Source organism: Procambarus clarkii, chromosome 65, assembly GCF_040958095.1.
Source record: "Procambarus clarkii isolate CNS0578487 chromosome 65, FALCON_Pclarkii_2.0, whole genome shotgun sequence".
Classification (NCBI taxonomy): Eukaryota; Metazoa; Arthropoda; class Malacostraca; order Decapoda; family Cambaridae; genus Procambarus; species Procambarus clarkii.
Window position 1 is genome coordinate 23,074,848 of NC_091214.1, and position 16,387 is coordinate 23,091,234.

Consider the following 16,387-nt stretch of genomic DNA (forward strand, 5'->3'; position numbering starts at 1 on the left):
ACGACACCATTCTCAAGACAATCGACTTGAGAATGGTCCCAGGACGGACCGAAACGTCGTCGTCGTCCCTTCATCTTCTAGTGTGTGTGTGTGGTCTGGTCAACATACTTTAGCCACGTTATTGTGTCTCATCGCCTGCAGATGAGGAAGACTTGGTTAAGTGCAATGTCTTGGGTGAGTGAGATGATGAGGGTTGAGTTGGTGACCTTTTTTTTTTTTAAATTTTGACCCGAGGGGTGAGTTTATTGGGCAGCGCCACTCATCTTGTGAGTGGACACACCGCCATAGTGACAGTATTGGGCAGCGCCACTCATCTTGTGAGTGGACACACCGCCATAGTGACAGTATTGGGCAGCGCCACTCATCTTGTGAGTGGACACACCGCCATAGTGACAGTATTGGGCAGCGCCACTCATCTTGTGAGTGGACACACTGCCATAGTGACAGTACAGTATTGGGCAGCGCCACTCATCTTGTGAGTGGACACACCGCCATAGTGACAGTATTGGGCAGCGCCACTCATCTTGTGAGTGGACACACCGCCATAGTGACAGTATTGGGCAGCGCCACTCATCTTGTGAGTGGACACACCGCCATAGTGACAGTATTGGGCAGCGCCACTCATCTTGTGAGTGGACACACTGCCATAGTGACAGTACAGTATTGGGCAGCGCCACTCATCTTGTGAGTGGACACACCGCCATAGTGACAGTACAGTATTGGGCAGCGCCACTCATCTTGTGAGTGGACACACCGCCATAGTGACAGTACAGTATTGGGCAGCGCCACTCATCTTGTGAGTGGACACACCGCCATAGTGACAGTACAGTATTGGGCAGCGCCACTCATCTTGTGAGTGGACACACCGCCATAGTGACAGTACAGTATTGGGCAGCGCCACTCATCTTGTGAGTGGACACACCGCCATAGTGACAGTACAGTATTGGGCAGCGCCACTCATCTTGTGAGTGGACACACCGCCATAGTGACAGTACAGTATTGGGCAGCGCCACTCATCTTGTGAGTGGACACACCGCCATAGTGACAGTATTGGGCAGCGCCACTCATCTTGTGAGTGGACACACCGCCATAGTGACAGTACAGTATTGGGCAGCGTCACTCATCTTGTGAGTGGACACACCGCCATAGTGACAGTATTGGGCAGCGCCACTCATCTTGTGAGTGGACACACCGCCATAGCAGCATGTACAACACTCCCCAATAGGAAGAAAACCCGCTGGGTTGTTCATAGCAATGGATAGATGGTTGGGGTTAATGGATAGATATGGATATAATTATGAGGTAGGGGTGATAGATGGGAACATAGGAGGATAGATACACTATCTCTAGCTATTTCTTTACAACTATCCTAAAAAGTAGTAAGAAATATTTTGATCAAAAGACCCACTCTAAAAAAACATGTAGTTAATGCTATTGTGATCATACCAATTGCGTTTGATCTTGGACGCTGAGAAGTATATAATATATGATTGAGGTGATTGATGCTTGACTTGTTAGCTTGGCTTATAACAGTCCACCTGGGCTGCTAGCTTCCTTATGGGTCAATGGAGGGACCATCAAATTGTTGTATGCTCAAAGTCGAATTTATAAACTGGTTTGTGCCTTACGATCGAGCCTTTAGCTCTTGGACTCCGCCTTTTCAACTTCCGGCTGTCTAATGCAATGACTAGCGACCTGTGTGTATGTATGTGTATGACTATACGGGTGGATACGTGTGTATGTATGCCTGTGTCTTCTGCACATGGGGTTGTATACGTAATCATGTATTTTTAACACCGGTTAAATGGAACGGTATATTCTGAATAATAACAAACTAATCTCTCTCCGGGAACTCAATCTGAGGAGATGTAGTCCAATCACATATTAATTAACTTTGTGACGACAAGCAGTTTGATGAAGGGAGCTGAAGGCTTCTAGTGGCTTGGCTTCACCCCATGATTGTACAAGCTGTGGCAACTGCCTTGTGTCTCTCGCGACTAGGTCCAATACCAGCCCCCCCCCCCTTCCTGGGGGCGGCTGTTGGGACTAGCCTCCCGGGTCACCTTGGGTCTGTTGGTATATCCGGCTCCAGTGGTATATACAGTCTAGTTTCTTGGGTTATCCGGCCCTCAGAGGGGGGTCACCTTGGGCCTGTTGGCATATCCGGCTCCAGGGGTATATACAGTCTAGTTTCTTGGGTTATCCGGCCCTCAGAGGGGGGTCACCTTGGGCCTGTTGGCATATCCGGCTCTCGTGGAGGTATATACAGTCTAGTTTCTTGGGTTATCCGGCCCTCAGAGGGGGGTCACCTTGGGTCTGTTGGCATATCCGGCTCCAGTGGTATATACAGTCTAGTTTCTTGGGTTATCCGGCCTTCAGAGGGGGGTCACCTTGGGCCTGTTGGCATATCCGGCTTAAGTGGTATATACAGTCTAGTTTCTTGGGTTATCCGGCCCTCAGAGGGGGTTCACCTTGGGCCTGTTGGCATATCCGGCTCCAGTGGTATATACAGTCTAGTTTCTTGGGTTATCCGGCCCTCAGAGGGGGTTCACCTTGGGCCTGTTGGCATATCCGGCTCCAGTGGTATATACAGTCTAGTTTCTTGGGTTATCCGGCCCTCAGAGGGGGTTCACCTTGGGTCTGTTGGCATATCCGGCTCCAGTGGTATATACAGTCTAGTTTCTTGGGTTATCCGGCCCTCAGAGGGGGTTCACCTTGGGTCTGTTGGCATATCCGGCTCCAGTGGAGGTATATACAGTCTAGTCTCTTGGGTTATCCGGCCCTCAGAGGGGGGTCACCTTGGGTCTGTTGGCATATCCGGCTCCAGTGGAGGTATATACAGTCTAGTCTCTTGGGTTATCCGGCCCTCAGAGGGGGGGTCACCTTGGGCCTGTTGGCATATCCGGCTCCAGTGGTATATACAGTCTAGTTTCTTGGGTTATCCGGCCCTCAGAGGGGGTTCACCTTGGGCCTGTTGGCATATCCGGCTCCAGGGGTATATACAGTCTAGTCTCTTGGGTTATCCGGGCCTCAGAGGGGGGTCACCTTGGGTCTGTTGGCATATCCGGCTCCAGTGGAGGTATATACAGTCTAGTCTCTTGGGTTATCCGGCCCTCAGAGGGGGTTCACCTTGGGCCTGTTGGCATATCCGGCTCCTGTGGAGGTATATACAGTCTAGTTTCTTGGGTTATCCGGCCCTCAGAGGGGGGTCACCTTGGGCCTGTTGGCATATCCGGCTCCAGGGGTATATACAGTCTAGTCTCATGGGTTATCCGGCCCTCAGAGGGGGGGTCACCTTGAGCCTGTTGGCATATCAGGCTCCAGGGGTATATACAGTCTAGTCTCATGGGTTATCCGGCCCTCAGAGGGGGGGTCACCTTGAGCCTGTTAGTATATATCCGGCTGCAAAGGGAACTCCAACAAGAGTTTTAGAACAGAGATGCGAATGATTAAATAAACAAATCCACAAGGGCCGTGACGAGGATTCGAACCTGCGTCCGGGAGATCGAATCCTGCGTTCGAATCCTCGTCACGGCCCTTGTGGATTTGTTCATTTGATGCATCACGTTATTGTGATCTCCGTGTGTGATGCGAATGATTCCTTGAGAGGTAAGGCATCATGTGAGGAGGGCGGGAACATAGTGGAGTGAGGGCTGGCTGGCACAAGGTGCTAGTCATTTGTGAATGATTGAGGGAGGGAGGGTGTGTAGTGAATGATTGAGGGAGGGAGGGTGTGTAGTGAATGATTGAGACGAGTTCTGGGAATGTGAATAAGGTTGAAAGCCTGTCTCCAATGCTGGATTCATCAACCATTTATGCCTCTGTACTTACGAAACCTGTGCATCTTTTCTCACTTATGGCAGGTTTGGTTATATTTATTAAAGAGGCTAGAAGTTCCGATGCCCCTTTTGTTTATAATAATAATTTATATAATATTCAAATTCTTCCGTCTCGAACCCCGGCCTGGAGGATGGTTAAGAGACCTCTGTACCCTCCTCTGTGGTTCACAGACATTATGGACCCCAGTTCGAGTCCCCCTCTTAAAAATTTATGCAGTTCCTATCACTTGAAGAAGCAGTTCTGAACACCTCAAGAAAAGTTGCAAATTGCTTGGATTTTTTTGTTGCAGAAAGTTACCCGTTTCTTCACTTTTTCAAGACTTCTTCTTTTCCCTCTCTCTCTCTCTCCCTCTCTCTCCCTCACTCTCTCCCTCACTCTCTCCCTCACTCTCTCTCCCTCTCTCCCTCTCTCCTCGTCTTGCGTTCTTCCTGTCTAAATTAACACGGAAAATTAATTGAAATATATTGCGGGCTTCTTGCTCGGTGATATAAAGTAATATATAGATGTGTAATACATGGCAATAAAATTGAATGAATATATAATATATATAATATAGCGAATATCTGTCTGATTCAAAGTTCTATGGGGGGAGGGTAGGGGGGGGAAGGACCCCCGGGCATCACAGGGTAACCCCCTAATAATAAATTTCAAGAAAGGGAATTGTGAGAAAAATACCTTTTGGATTGAATAAGATATTACCACAATTGGGATATTTAATTAAAATATTACTTAAATGCAAAATTGTTATTAGCATGTATTACAACAGAGGATCGAACCCTTGGTTGGACCTGTAGTCCAGCTAAGGGGATAGATTCACGAAGCAGTTACGCAAGCACTTACGAACCTGTCCATCTTTTCTCAATCTTTGGCGGCTTTGTTTACAATTATTAAACAGTTAATAAGCTCAGAAGCACCAGGAGGCTGTTTATAACAATAACAACAGTTGATTGGCAAGTTTTCATGCTTGTAAATTGTTTAATAAATGTAAACAAAGCCGTCAAAGATTGAGGAAAGATGTACACGTTCGTAAGTGCTTGCGTAGCTGCTTCGTGAATCTGGCCCAAGGAGTTCCCAGTTTCCTGGGAGACGTTTCTGGACTATGTATGATCAGGCGTCAGTTTTTCTTAAAGAATACGAGGTTATCGAGTGAAGAAACTGCATTTACCTGTTGCCATTTTAGCACATCAGTACGGATAATTGATCAAATGCAACAATAGCTACTAACTGCTAATGAACTGGTTCGCAAAAACTACTTAATTTTGTTAAAAACATCTCTAGATTAACTCTTTTTAATAGTTATTGTAAAATAACTGATAGATAATAAGTAAATGTGATAGTTATTAAATATATATCATTAGCCTGCTATTAGTGAAGCTAATTAGTTAAGCTTAATTAGATAAGCTGAATTAGTTACCTGGTAAATATTATTACTTCAATGATAACTAAGCTAGTAATTTATTGATATAATTTATTTAAGTTTTATAAGTGATATGATTTATTTATAAGTGTAGTACGCCACGTACTACAGTACGTGGCGCACTCTAGCCTGTACCGTGGCAGCGTACGTGGTGTACTCTAGCTTGTAACGTGGCACCGTGGCGTACTCTAGCGTGAAACGTGGCAACGTGGCGTACTCTAGCTTGAAACGTGGCAACGTGGTGTTTGTTTACAGTTCGCTAGCGGTTGTGATCGAGAGCGCTTATGGATAACTGAGCCAACTTTTTATGATTTAAATCCTTAGTTAAGAATCAAGAATGACGCCATGTATAGTCATATATTGTTGACCAAGCGATTTATAGTAACGTGATGTCTACATACGAAGCCTTTGTGTCTAAATATAGATATTTAAATAAATATCTTTGTGTCTAAATATTCTCACCACTCGAGGTCTTTGGCCTATATGACCTATGGGCTATAAGGTAACAGAGACCTATATGTGACCTCGCTGGTATAGGGTGATGTATCATGCAGCAAGTAGCCACGTGACTACATCGGTTAATTTATTAATATATTAGTGGGGTGAAAATTATCTTCGGGAATGGGGGGATAGTGGCAGGGGTGAGGGGGGGGGGGAGGGGACGAGGTAGGGGGGATGGGTAATTAAAAGTAATGTGGTTACATTATTTTCTGAGATTATATGTTCAGAGGAAGAGAAAGTAACAGACCCGAATAACGCTGGGTAACCCCTCCCCCCCCCCTAGTGTGTACTCACCTAGTTGTGTTTGCGGGGGTCCCTCTGGCTCTTTGGTCCCGTGTGTGTGTGTGTGTGTGTGTGTGTGTGTGTGTGTGTGTGTGTGTGTGTGTGTGTGTGTGTGTGTGTGTGTGTGTGTGTGTATGTGTGTGTGTGTGTGTGTGTGTGTGTGTGTGTGTGTGTGTGTGTGTGTGTGTGTGTATGTGTGTGTGTGTATTATAATTACCTAAGTGTAATTACCTAAGCGTAGTTACAGGATGAGAGCTACGCTCGTGGTGTCCCGTCTTCCCAGCACTCTTTGTCATATAACGTTTTTGAAACTACTGACGGTCTTGGCCTCCACCACCTTCTCACCTAACTTGTTCCACCTTGTGTGTGTGTGTGTGTGTGTGTGTGTGTGTGTGTGTGTGTGTGTGTGTGTGTGTGTGTGTGTGTGTGTGTTGGCTGTTGATTGTTTTGCCGAGATTGTTTAATGTGTAGTGCTTCAGCAATGTCTAATCTTCCTTTGTTCTATTATTGTTAATATTTCAGTGTTGTTGGTCAAGATATCAGGATAACTACAGTGTTGTGTGTAGCAATTCTATGATCATTAACGAAGTCGTGCCGCTTGTGCATCGTAAGGTACATCGTAAGGTTTGTGTAAGGTCGTAAGGTTTGTGTAAGGTCGTAAGGTTTGTGTAAGGTCGTAAGGTTTGTGCATGGTTTGTGGTATATATACGCAAGAGACGTCTTGCGTATATATACCTGGATGGGGTTCTAGAAGTTCTTCTTCTCCTCAAGCCCGGCCCGGAGCCAGGCTCGACTTGTGAGAACTTGGTCCAACAGGCTGTTGCTTGGAGCGACCCGCAGGCCCATGTATCCACTACAGCTCGGTTGGTCCGGCACTTCTTGCAGAAAACTGTCCACTTTTCTCTTGAAGACTTTCCCCTTTTGTTCCGGCAATATTTCTTATACTCGCTGGGAGGATGTTGAACAACCGTGGACCTCTGATGTTTATACAGTGTTCTCTGATTGTGCCTATGGCACCTCTGCTCTTAACCGGCTCTATTCTGCACTTTCTCCCATATCGTTCACTCCAGTATGTTTATTTTACTGTGTAAATTTGGGACCTGGTCCTCCAGTATTTTCCACGTATATATCATTTAATACATATCGTCTATTTCTCGGGAGTTAATTTTGAGAATTCGGCACAGTCGCAATAATTTAGGAGCTTTATCGTGCGTGTGTGTGTGCGCGCCGTATATGTTTTCTGTACTCCCTCTATTTCTGTACTCCCCTTTATTTCAGCAACCTCTCCTGCTTTGACGGTGGAAGTGGAGTACTGAGCAGTACTCTAAGACGGGACAGTACAAGTGATTTGAAGAGTCCAACCATTGTGATGGGATCCCTGGATTTGACAGCTCTCGTAATCCATCCTATCGTCTCGTTGGGGGGGGGGGGCGGAGAGTCCCCCAGCGAGAAGATAGGTAGGCAGGTGAAAGCATATCCCGCCAAACACACACCGAAACTACGACGTTGGTGCAACGTTCGAACAAGTTTTAACACCTCCTAACCAGTTATAACAACCAATATATCAAGTTGTAACAACGTTCTAATACGTTATAAACACGTTAAGCCAAGATGTAACAACTTTATTACAAGTTGTAACAAGCGGAAAATAGAGACAGTTTCGGTTTGTGTTTCCAGGGATAGACTAGACCATCATCTCTTTCAAGGCGCTTCGCTTTGTGTCGAGAGACGTCTTGAGAAAGTTGGCGGTCATCTTGTCTTTGGGGTAGAGTGCCAGCACCTTCCTCCTGGTTACTGTCGGTGGAGGTCAAGTTTCTGCCAATAATGGCTTTTAATACTCTTTTATTTTCCCCTTTGGTTTTGCGAGCCAGTGAAAATAAATTCCTGTTGATTAGTTTCATAATGGAGGCAGATACTGTAGTATTTGTTGGCCGTTTCATCAGAGGTAACAAGGTGATTCTTCCCTTTACTGATGTCTTGTGATTGGTTTAGAGAGAGGCTAGGAAGGTACTGATAGACTGTGTAGTGAGGCTAGGAAGGTGCTGATAGACTGTGTAGAGAGGCTTGGAAGGTGCTGATAGACTGTGTGTAGAGGCTTGGAAGGTGCTGATAGACTGTGTGTAGAGGCTTGGAAGGTACTGATAGACTGTGTGTAGAGGCTTGGAAGGTGCTGATAGACTGTGTGTAGAGGCTTGGAAGGTGTTGATAGACTGTGTAGAGAGGCTTGGAAGGCCCTGATAGACTGTGTAGAGAGGCTAGGAAGGTGCTGATAGACTGTGTGTAGAGGCTTGGAAGGTGCTGATAGACTGTGTGTAGAGGCTTGGAAGGTGCTGATAGACTGTGTAGAGAGGCTTGGAAGGTGCTGATAGACTGTGTGTAGAGGCTGGGAAGGTGCTGATAGACTGTGTAGAGAGGCTTGGAAGGTGCTGATAGACTGTGTGTAGAGGCTGGGAAGGTGCTGATAGACTGTGTAGTGAGGCTAGGAAGGCCCTGATAGACTGTGTAGTGAGGCTAGGAAGGCCCTGATAGACTGTGTAGAGAGGCTAGGAAGGCCCTGATAGACTGTGTAGTGAGGCTATGAAGGCCCTGATAGACTGTGTAGTGAGGCTAGGAAGGCCCTGATAGACTGTGTAGTGAGGCTAGGAAGGCCCTGATAGACTGTGTAGTGAGGCTATGAAGGCCCTGATAGACTGTGTAGTGAGGCTAGGAAGGCCCTGATAGACTGTGTAGTGAGGCTAGGAAGGCCCTGATAGACTGTGTAGAGAGGCTAGGAAGGCCCTGATAGACTGTGTAGAGAAGCTAGGAAGCTGCTGATAGATTGTGAGAGATGAGGACAGCTGTGATAGATTGCGTGAGAGGCGAGAAGAGGGCCTCATAACTCTCTGTGTGAGAGCGAGGCAGTGGTGGACCCGGGCACGCCTCCCTCATCGTTCCAAGTTAAAGCTGATGCTTCTACCATGAGGTTGGTTAGACGACCCCCCCCCCCTCTCCCTCTCCTCCTGCTCCCTCTCCCTCTCCCTCGACCCCTCACCTCTCACTTCTTACTCTCCCTCAAGCCTCGTCTGCTTCAATTACCAACAACCACAATCTCTCGCCTCGTGTGGGGTCCTCTCAATGACCCCCGGACCTGGGGTCTTCCTGTGACCCTTGACTTGAGGTCTTCCTGTGACCCTTGACTTGAGGTCTTCCTGTGACCCCGGATCTGGGTCTTCCTGTGACCCTTGACTTGAGGTCTTCCTGTGACCCCTGATCTGGGTCTTCCTGTGACCCTTGACTTGAGGTCTTCCTGTGACCCCTGATCTGGGTCTTTCTTCCTATCACTGTCATCTGGCATGGCTCCTGCTCTTGTCACCATCCTACTATGTGGTGATGGACCACCAGAAAGGACCAATATGTGGTGATTGACCACCAGAAAGGACCAATATGTGGTGATTGACCACCAGAAAGGACCAATATGTAGGAATGGACCACCAGAAAGGACCAATATGTAGTGATTGACCACCAGAAAGGACCAATATGTAGTGATTGACCACCAGAAAGGACCAATATGTAGGAATGGACCACCAGAAAGGACCAATATGTAGGAATGGACCACCAGAAAGTACCCATATGTGGTGATGGACCACCAGAAAGTACCAATATGTAGTGATGGACCACCAGAAAGTACCAATATGTAGTGATTGACCACCAGAAAGTACCAGTACCCCCCCCCCCCCCTCCGCCCCCCATCCCATCCCATCCCATCCCATATCCTGATCTTTTCCCAATGCTATATAGTCGTAATGGCTTGGCGCTTTTCCCCTGATAGGATATACATCATAGTCACGTAAGGGCCGGTTAAGGTTTATGTGGTCAATGGTTCGAGATTGTCTAGGTGAATGAAATGTTATTTTCAGGTGAATGAAATGTTATTTTCAAGTGAGTGAAATGTTATTCAGAATAAGCACTAACACAGTGAAGAATGCAATGTTGTTTCTGCATTACTGGATCATCGTTTTTTTTTTTGTTTACCATTTTTTGTTATCTTGTGTGTATATGTGTTTTTGGAATACCTTGACTCTAGGGGCTGGCGATAGCAGGTACAAATGATACCTGAAAATTCCAGCCAGAATCAAACCACTTCAAAAAAATATAATGTCCTAATATTCTTGAGAAAAATCAGATAATACCAAAAAAAAATACATAAAATTATGGATTTTGGTTGCTGTAATGCTTGTAAAAAAAAAAATATTATTTGGGAATCTTAACGAAAGGGATATATATATATATATATATATATATATATATATATATATATATATATATATATATATATATATATATATATATATATATTTGTTATATGTAATAAACTGGTAAAGCTATCCAGGTGACCTTTTAGTCTTGCAATATTAATATCTTGCAACATGTGTAATTCTCCAGATGAGTTATATATCTATATTATTATATCTCTCATATATATCTCTCTCTCTCTCCTTAAATCCACCTTAGAACCCTCTTCAACCACACGCCGCAGCGCCCTTACCTGAATACAAAACCGCCAGCATCCAGAAGTCTCGCTTCATCCTCACCCACTACGGGATGCTAAAAACTTGCTGGGACCTGGTCATCCTCCTGGCTACTTTCTACGTCGCGGTCACTGTCCCTTACAACGCCGCCTTCCTCGTCAACACGAACCAGCAGGACAAGCCGACTATTGTCCCCGACGTGGTGGTGGAGGCGCTCTTCCTGGTTGGTTAGTGCTTCTGGTTTTGTGGGGGGGGGGTGTGGTGGTGGGGGGGGGGTGATGCTGGGAGTGGTGGTGTGTGATGCTGGGAGTGGTGGTGTGTGATGCTGGGAGTGGTGGTGTGTGATGCTGGGAGTGGTGGTGATGTGTGATGCTGGGAGTGGTGGTGATGTGTGATGCTGGGAGTGGTGGTGTGTGATGCTGGGAGTGGTGGTGTGTGATGCTGGGAGTGGTGGTGATGTGTGATGCTGGGATTGGTGTGTGATGCTGGAAGAGCAAATCCAAAACTAGTCGGTATACTAATTTTTTTCAGCCCTTTTATATGTAATGTTTCGATTGTTTGTGTAAGCTTTCAACCTTTTTTTTTTGTATAAATGTAGAGTTTCAAGCCCAAGATATTTACTGTCAAAAAACACAAAAGGAAGGGGGTGGTAGGAGAAAAGCACACAGAAACTGTATTGGAGGGGACCTAAGCATTGTTGACCAGACCACACACTAGACGTTGAAGGGACGACGACGTTTCGGTCCGTCCTGGACCATTCTCAAGTCGATTGGTCCAGGACGGACGGAAACGTCGTCGTCCCTTCACCTTCTAGTGTGTGGTCTGGTCAACATACTTCAGCCACGTTATTGTGACTCATCGCCGACCTAAACATTCCCTCTAATGCGGTATGTGTGCTTTCCTCCGAGGCTATGGGTCCCCCTTCTTCCAGCCAGAGGTGGTACTCCTTTCCCTATTCACATTGTCTAGAGATTTTTTAGGAGCAATATCGCAATATTTAGGAGCAATATCGTGAGGGGGGGGGGGACACGTGGTGTTTGTGGGGGGGGGGGGGAGTTGAGGGACACCTGACACATGTGTCCTACCCCCCCCCCCCCCTCCCCCACCACCAGACCTCCACCTGTGTCTAATTTATCAGCGGCTGTGTTGACACCTGCTCCCTCACCGCCCCCCCACCCCCTCCTCCTCCTCTCTACCTTACATCCTCAACCCCCCCCTCCCCCTTCTTCGAACCCCCCCTTTCTTCCCTAGTCCCCCCCCCCCTCCCCCCAATCCTCATCTCCAACCAGCACATGCACCTGTCAACTGATAAAACTCAACTCTCGACAAAGTTCAGTGTATCTGGCAAATATATATATGAAACTCTAATATCATTCATGTTAGCTTTTAATATTTACACTGCAAAGAGATATATGTAAATGTTTGATGCTTAGCACAATCTGATGCGAGTGTACGCACGCACGCACACGCATGCCTGCACGCGCACGCACACAAAGTAAATACAATCGAACTCCAATCAAACCCCCCTCCCCCCTTTACTATACAATCACCAAGACAAAGGAGAGATGTAGTTGATTTGATAACGAAAACTTGTCTAAATATCTGGGTACACAAATGCTGATGGCATCTCAAACAAAGTCATTGAGATAGCGGACAAAGCAAAATCCAAAATGTACAAACATTGATGTAAATAATGTCCGAATTTATTGCATAAAATTTTGAAGAAACAATTTTACACAAGAGGCGGAGGAATACACTTTTGATAAGAATTACAGGTTTTTTTGAGGAATTTGCAAAAACCAATCGGAAATTATACTAATAATAATAATAATAATAATAATAATAATAATAATAATTTTTATTTAGGCAAAGGTACATACATAAAGAGATTTTACAAAGTTTGTTGGCTTTATAGATAGAGCTAGTACATACAATGCCTAAAGCCACTATTACGCAAAGCGTTTCGGGCAGAAACTGTATGAAATTGTATGAAAATTGTATGAATTGTATGAAAAAGTGCTTAGAGATGAGTCTGAAGATCTCGGCAAGGCAGCCATAAGTATAATCCATAGTGTAGGAAAACGTTGGCTACTAGAATGATGGAAAAGGTTGGTTATTAGAATGATAAAAAAAGGTTGGCTACTAGAATGATAGAAAACGTTGGTTACTAGAATGATAGAAAACTGTAGGTATTAATATGAGGGGAAGACTATCCTAATCATAAAATCAGGCACTATTCAGCTTGAATAAGGTTTGTATATGTCATGTTTGCTTATAACACACACACATTTTTAGCATAGTCAGCTGGAGGAATTTGAGGGAGAGAAGGGATAGGGGGGGAATAGGTTGGTGAAAGGATGGATCTTGAGATGCAGGATGGGTGGAATAGCACACACACACACACACACACACACACACACACACACACACACACACACACACACACACACACACATACACCCAAAGGGACCAAAGAGCCAAAGCTCAACCCCCGCAAGCACAAATAGGTGAGTACACACACACACACACACACACACACACACACACACACACACACACACACACACACACACACAATTATCTTGGCAGAAGTTATTAAGACATTAAGAGCTGCTAGATGTTGGCCTACACAACGAAACACTTTCACGCACAAATCTTTCTCCTCATAACTGTCTTGGGAAGCTTATATATATTTGCCCACCACTCTCAGGCTGGTTAGATATTCCCGGTCTGTGGGGGTTGGGAGGGGCGTGGGGGGGGGGGTGATTCACCAAACTTTGCAGAGTGATTTGTAATTGTTAAGTGTCATAGCATGGTTTGGGGTCGACTCCCCCCCCCCCCCCCCCATGCCCCCTTTTATGAAGGCTTGGCTCCTATTCCAATAATCTTGAACGTCCTAGAAGTCTGAAATGTGGGGTTTGTATATAGTGTTCAGCAGATGTAACGACTGTTGAAGACTATGAATCAATGTCGATAATGATGATTTGTTCCTTCCCGTTCTCTCTTCTACGGAAGGGAGAGAGTGAGAGAGAGAGAGAGAAACAGGAGGGGAAGGGAGAGGGGGAGAGAAAGAGAGGCAGAGGAAACGAGAGAGAGAGAGCCTAGCCCGGCATGATATATAGCCTATCTAGTATTGAAATATTTCAAGTAGCCTCATGGTGACCATTTTTTGGGAAAATGACGGTTGATAGCTGGCCCAAGTCATCGTCTCCCTGGCCCAAGTTATCGTCTCCCTGGCCCAAGTCATCGTCTCCCTGGCCCAAGTCATCGTCTCCCTGGCCCAAGTTATCGTCTCCCTGGCCCAAGTCATCGTCTCCCTGGCCCAAGTCATCGTCTCCCTGGCCCAAGTCATCGTCTCCCTGGCCCAAGTCATCGTCTCCCTGGCCCAAGTCATCGTCTCCCTGGCCCAAGTCATCGTCTCCCTGGCCCAAGTCATCGTCTCCCTGGCCCAGGTCGTATAGTCACTCCTAAACATTCCAGCAAGATAATGTGGATAAAACTTAGCAGAGATTACAAAGTTATATTACAAAAGAGAGTTGGCACGGCGCGAGAACATGCCAAGTCTTCCTGGTTCCCTAGTATGGTTCCAGTGGCACAGTGGCCTTGGATTCACAACCGCGGGTGGAAATGGTTGGGCAACGTTTCCTTCACCTGATGCCTCTTGTTAACCGAGCAGTAAAGTCGGTACCTGGGAAGGCAAGGGTTCTGGGGGGTTACCTTGAGGTGCTTCCTTGAGGTGTTTCCGGGGCTTAGCGTCCCCGCGGCCCGGTCGTCGACCAGGCCTCCTGATGGGAGGATGCGACCTGTGAATGGCCGGTTGTTGACCGCCCCCCCCCCCCCCGTAGGGTAGGGGGGGGCGGACCTAGAAATCACTAAGTTTAGGCTTCCTGTCCCCCTACAACTGGACTTGTTATTGTTATTATAACCCTAAGATAACCAAATGTAATCCCCCCACCGTGATAACAATGTGCTTCAGAGATCTGGCGAGTTTGAAGTGTGAACATTTTACATATAAAGTGATTGAAAATATTCTCATATTCCTTACTTTATGGCAACTCGCAAGGTTAAGTAAAAAAGTAATTGGTATTTTTTAATTTTTTTTTTCTGAAGAGGTTATTTTTTTTTTTATCGGGAGTCTCCTTCAGATATTGCTGACAGAATCACGATATCCGAGGAATTTTTAGTATCCGTATATTGATTGCGTCTCGGAACAGGTCCGTTTAATAGCCTCATCGGCGCGCTAATTTGCTTCACTTTCCAGCATGAGCTCTCTCAGCTATTGCTTAATTAATCTACACACTACTACATCTACACATGGGAGCCGGTCGGCCGAGTCGGTCGCCGGTCGGCCGAGCGGACAGGACACTTGGCTTGTGATCCTGTGGTTCCGGGTTCGATGCCGGGCACCGGCGAGAAATAATGGGCAGAGTTTCTTTCATCTGTTATGCCCCTGTTACCTAGCAGTAAAATAGGTACTTAGTGTCCCCGCGGCCCGGTCCTCGACCAGGCCTCCACCCCCCATGAAGCAGCCCGTAGCAGCTGTCTAACTCCCAGGTACCTATTTACTGCTCGGTAAGATGGGCATCAGGGTGAAAGAAACATTTTGCCCATTTGTCTCAGCCTCCACCGGGGATCGAACCCGGAACCTCAGGACAACGAATCCGAAGCGCTGTCCACCCAGCTGTCAGGCGGTAGGGAGGACTTACCTATGTCTTCTTATGTAGCGAGTATATTACATAAACAATATTCTCGCTCCAAACTCTCATTTAGCTTAATGAGATAAGTCTACTTAATCCACTAATGACGAAACTCGTAGCGCTTCACTAATTACACTTAATACTTCTTCCCTAACATTTGCAATTCTTTTACCCATGTCGTAGCTTAGTCGATTAAGGCAGCGTCTGGGATCCTCTCGGACGTAGGTGCGAATCCTCGTCACGGCCCTTGTGGATATGTTCACTTCTTCCCTAACCTGGTAGAAGACGATGAGCACGAGAACATGCAGATTGATGAAGATTAAGCCACCCAAAAGATGGCACGGGCATGAATATCTCGTAAGTGGTGGCCCTTTTGAGCCATTACCAGTATCAAGAGCTGATACTGGAGATCTGTGGAGGTGCGACTGCACCCTGCGTGACGGGAGATGTCTCCCGTGAGAGAACATGATTGATAAAGATTAAGCCACCCAAGAGGTGGCACGGGCATGAATAGCCCGTAAAGAGAACATGCACAGTGTGGTCTGATTATATCAGCAGCCGATAGCAAATAGTATTTTACGGGATATTCATGCCCGTGCCACCTCTTTGGTGGCTTGAGCTGCATCAGTCAATGGTCATCAGTATGATGGCCTCAGTGGTTCAGTTAACTTAGACGCTGGGGAGTTACCACACACCTTCAACCTCAAGAATGTAACACCCGACCCCAAGACTCTTCAGCTTCGAGGCAGAGCAGATAGCGGAGTCGTACCGCCTCGAACTCCCACGCTTCTGTTCGTCCATCCAGTGGCCGATCCCACTGATACATTTCAGCAGTTTTAACCAGCCCGTCCTTCAAACAAAGACCTAAAAGTGATTCCATGTAGCCGCCAAACCCCCTGTTTATAAATGAAAAACGGTTTACACACGACTCACAACTGCTGACGTTCGAACACTTCCGGAACAAGTGCTTCATTGACGAATTTTGTTCGAACCACAACGCTGTAAATGCTTCACCCACGTACTACAAATACAAATAATCGCCAACAGAACCTAAACACCTAACCTAACCTATGTCTATATATCCACAATATGCTATTATAATATTAATTTATATTTGAGAAAATTCCCGTTTTGAATGAACA

The 16,387-nt window shown here is 46.3% G+C and overlaps 1 protein-coding gene across 4 annotated transcripts in view; it reads left to right on the top strand.

Moving 5' to 3' along the window:
• Positions 1–16,387, top strand: part of Elk (Eag-like K[+] channel) — a 241,581-nt gene that overhangs the window by 195,150 nt on the left and 30,044 nt on the right. For all 4 annotated transcript variants that reach the window (XM_069309597.1, XM_069309594.1, XM_069309596.1 and 1 more), the window contains one exon: positions 10,532–10,775. In XM_069309597.1, coding sequence (XP_069165698.1) covers positions 10,532–10,775 — 244 coding nt within the window. The remainder of the gene's footprint in view (positions 1–10,531; positions 10,776–16,387) is intronic.